General features: G+C 34.7%; 1 protein-coding gene across 2 annotated transcripts in view; it reads left to right on the forward strand.

The window, feature by feature from the left end:
• LOC107625647 overlaps positions 1038–4041 on the forward strand; it is a 4999-nt gene continuing 1995 nt past the window's right edge. The window contains exons 1-2 of one of the 2 annotated variants that reach the window (XM_016328340.2): positions 1038–1337; positions 2481–4041. The exon at positions 2481–4041 is cut by the window's right edge and continues 1039 nt beyond it. In XM_016328340.2, coding sequence (XP_016183826.1) covers positions 2561–4041 — 1481 coding nt within the window. In that variant the 5' untranslated portion in view covers positions 1038–1337; positions 2481–2560. Of the gene's footprint in view, positions 1338–1393; positions 1549–2480 lie in introns of those variants that run through there. The other variant, XM_016328342.2, reaches the window with a different exon arrangement.

The following is a 4041-nucleotide window of genomic DNA, read 5'->3' on the forward strand; positions in this document are numbered from 1 at the left end:
AATTTCATTTTTTTTACTTTAAAAGAACTTAATCTATTGTGAAAAATATATACTTATATTTTTAACTAAATATGATTAAATTTGTACTCAAGCGAAGAGAAGAACTTGAAAAAAAGAACGAAATTTATATAAAAACACAATTAAATTAAATTCATTTCCAAATGATTTACCAAGTCCACTTTACTATTTTGTAAATTGTAATTTGACTAATTGTAACTGTGGCATGTGATGCGATTTTCACTGCACTTTGCGGCTTGCGCGACGGTTTATCCGGATCGCCGTTCCCGCGAAATTAGCTTGTTATAGTTTTTAATTAATAATTAATCATTTTGTTTATGGAATTAATTTCATAATCAAAAAATAATTTAAACTATAGCATTTTTTCTGGTCAGAATAATGCAATGCCAAATGTGTCGCATTCGGAAAGTCCCACACACACAGATATGGAGGGACCCAACTTTGGGATTCGCGTTAGCCAAACAAGTCTTCCACTGTGGGACCCACTGTTCTTTCTTTTCACCGTTTCCTTTGAAAACGAAACGCTCGCTCACTCACTCTCACACTATTTCTTACCACTCAATTTAAGGCTCTGTTTGGCGCGCGCCAAGTCCCTCTCTCATTCGCTGTCATGCTAGTAAATACTACTAATAGTCAAATTTATTTTATTATTTATATTCTTAAAAAATAAAAATAAACATATTATTTTTATTTTTTATAAAACATTGGTAAAAATTTGCTTCTAAAGATTACATATATAAACGCACTTCCGATTATAAATCTTTACATATGTACATATTAGTTTGTGGACTTTATTGGTACGTATACAATAATTCTCTATCTCACTGATAGTTTTTAAATTAGTCAAGGTGAATAATATTGGTAATGAATAAATAAATAAATAAATACATTTTTAACCTTTCTACTGGAGTTATCAGTTATTTATTAAATTATAGCTAGATAATTAGTTTTATTTTTATTTTTTTGAATTTTACTTTGTATAAAAATAAAAAGCTTAAACATAAAATAAAAAAAAAAAAACAAAACAAAACAGAAACAAATGTGGAGATGAACAGAGAAGAAAGAACGAAAATGATGATGATATGATGGAACCAAAACAAGATTAGATTGCCTCAGAAAAAACACTGTCCTCATATTCATTCATTCATTCTTTCTCTCAGTAGTAATTCTTTACTTCGCTTCCAATCTACGTTCACTTCACTTCCAATCTCCATTTCCCGTTACGTTTCGGATCTTTCTCCACATAATATTGCCGCCATTACCACAATTCTTTCTCTTTCTTCTCTTCTCTCTTTCCATTCTTTCTTTTTATACTCTTGGTAAGTTTTTTTTTTATTTTTTTATTTTTTTGACAAGAAAAACTGTTACTGTCGTGTTTGGATGCTATATTTTATTATTTTTTTTTATCACTGTCTGTTTTCTACTTGTTTTATTTGAAGGAAGTGTGGAAGGAGAAAAAAAAGTGACTCTTGGGTTGAAAGGAAACGAATCGATAATTGTGATTTTGTGTTCTTTTCTTTGATTATGAATGTAGGTTTCGCTTCAATTGTTTTTCCATGTAGAAGGATTTTTTTTCCCTTAAAAAATAATAAATTCTCGTTACAATCTTTCTCGGAAGCCAAACAGAGCTCTAACTTTTGTATTAATTTTCTGATTTTATTTTATTTTAAGTTTTTGTTCATTTTTCTATTCACTTTCTGAATTCAATTATGCCAAAACCCTCTTTTTCCCCTAATATTATGATATGATGTATGGTTCTGTTTTACATCGTTGTTGATTTTCTCTATTAGGTATGTGTTTTCTCTTTTCTGTTGTTTTCTTATCTTTGTATTGCAACAAATTTGGAAGGAGGAAAAAAAAATTAAGAATTTTTTTTTTTTTGGTGGGATGAATGAATGGTTTATTGGGACTTTTAAGTCAACTCTCAACTACACTTGTCACTGTCTTGGGGAATGGGGAGGAATTGCAATCCATCATCATTCATTAAAATTGTTCATTGAATGCTACAAGTTTTTAGCAAGTCTATGTGCATCTCCTTTAGTGTGAAACAATGCATTCAATTGTGTTTCCAATTTCACGTGGCTTCAATGTTTCAATGTTGTCTGGATCCCCATTACTCTATCATTCTGTGTTTGGTAGAAAAAAAACAAAGTACCTCCCTTAAATTTGATTTGCATTTTTGTTTTTTTTCATCTTCAAAGATCAGTAATTTAGTTCAGTATGTCATGGCTTGTGTCCTAACCCTGATTTTTGTTTCTTTTTTCTTTTGAGATATGAAGTATGAACTTTAGTGATGTTAATAAATGCAATTTAATTTAAGAGACATGTTGTAGATTGTTCTGCTAATCCAGTGATATGATTGTTAGGTCCACAACTTTAGTAGACTGTTAAGCATTTTAATTTTTTACCATAAATTTCATATGCTTTGGAACTGATTCACTTGTGAACATTTTCTTTGACAGATAACTGCCATATATTATGTGAGGAACTAGTTTGCAGCATAGAATTGTGACTGGTGAAAATTTGAGTTTATGTTTGTGCGATGCAATTCAGTGAAAAGAGAAGTGATGAGTTGTTGAAACCTTCTGAGGACATGGTATTTGGTTTGGAACTAAGAAAGTTCAGCTCAAAACGGCATAGCAGCTTGAAGACCGCAAAAGAAAGTTCCGTGTTGCCCCAAACAAGTCGAATTCCGAAGGATGAGGATAAGTTGAAATTGAAGAGCAGCATTGGTGCAGAACACCATGATATGAAGCATAAAGCGAAGAAGGATGCAGAGTGGAAGATTGAGAATCGAGGGAGCTTTAAGAGAAATGCAACTGATAGCGATGAGCTTGTCAAGCACATGTCGAATTTGCCAGGTTATCTCCTGCAACCTGATAGAGGACACAAGTCCCAGGAGAAGGCCTTCAATGTTGGTGTTCTAGATTGGTCTCGGCTCGAGAAATGGAACCACAACCACAACCATATCCCAGTTCTGTCTAGCAACTTTGCAGCATTCAGTAGCAGTGAATCATCATCAAGAGCAGTTACAAAATTGTCTACTAGAAGTGTCAGTTTCAGGGAAAAAAATGATGAGAAAAAGGGTTTGGCTTCTTCCTCAAGAACCAGGCCATCTAAAAAGAATAGGGAATGCCTTCCGGGAAATTCTAAACTTCTCTTTCCGGATGGCCGACAATCTGGATCTTCTAGAAGCAAAACTAAGTGCACTGATGAGCAGAGAATGGCACCCTTGGCATTTGAGTCCTTAAGCAAAACTCATTCAGATGTATCGCTTGAGAGGCGGAAGAGGAATGATCATAGTAAAAGAACTTTACAAGATGGAAATTCCACTTCAAATTCAAGGCGGCACCATGGGGTCTCACATGTTCCGAAAGAAATTTCTCAGCAGAATACGAACAGCTGGCAAGAGTATAGCCGCAATAAAAAGGAAAGACATCATAAGTTAAGCTCTGATATCGGACAGCCAGCAGTAATATCAAAGAACAAAGAGGTCTCTTTAAGATCTAAGAAAGTGAATTCAAGCAGCAGGGAAATTGGGAAAAAGGTGGATCAGTTGCAGCAGTCAGATTCCAACAACGGTCACAAACATTGCCATGATTTCCGGCTTTCTGAGTTAAGATCATCTTCTGATGAAAAGCGTTCAGAATCTAGCCAGAGTAGTTCGTCATATATTTCCCTTCCTGATCAGGTTTGTGCTGAAGATGTATGTCCTGAAATCCCTCGTTCAAGTACGCTCAGTTCCGGGGTTGAGTTTACATCTTTGGAAAGAGTTAGACGCAGCACTGGTGCTAGTCTGGATATGGATTGTTCTTCTGTTGTGTCTGAGACACCTGCTTATGCCAATAGGATTTCTAAACGTCGTTCATTAGGAGCTTACTCCGATGCTGATTTGTTTGGCACCAACCAAAGAAATCAGAGCGTTTTAAGTAATATAAAGGAACCACTGAGCCAAGAATCGGCAGAGCTGACTTCATCCAGCCGGAGGGGCAGGAATATATCCCACAGTCGCCGGTTTAGCTT

The sequence above is a fragment of the Arachis ipaensis genome, chromosome B02, assembly GCF_000816755.2.
Source record: "Arachis ipaensis cultivar K30076 chromosome B02, Araip1.1, whole genome shotgun sequence".
In the NCBI taxonomy this organism is placed as follows: Eukaryota; Viridiplantae; Streptophyta; class Magnoliopsida; order Fabales; family Fabaceae; genus Arachis; species Arachis ipaensis.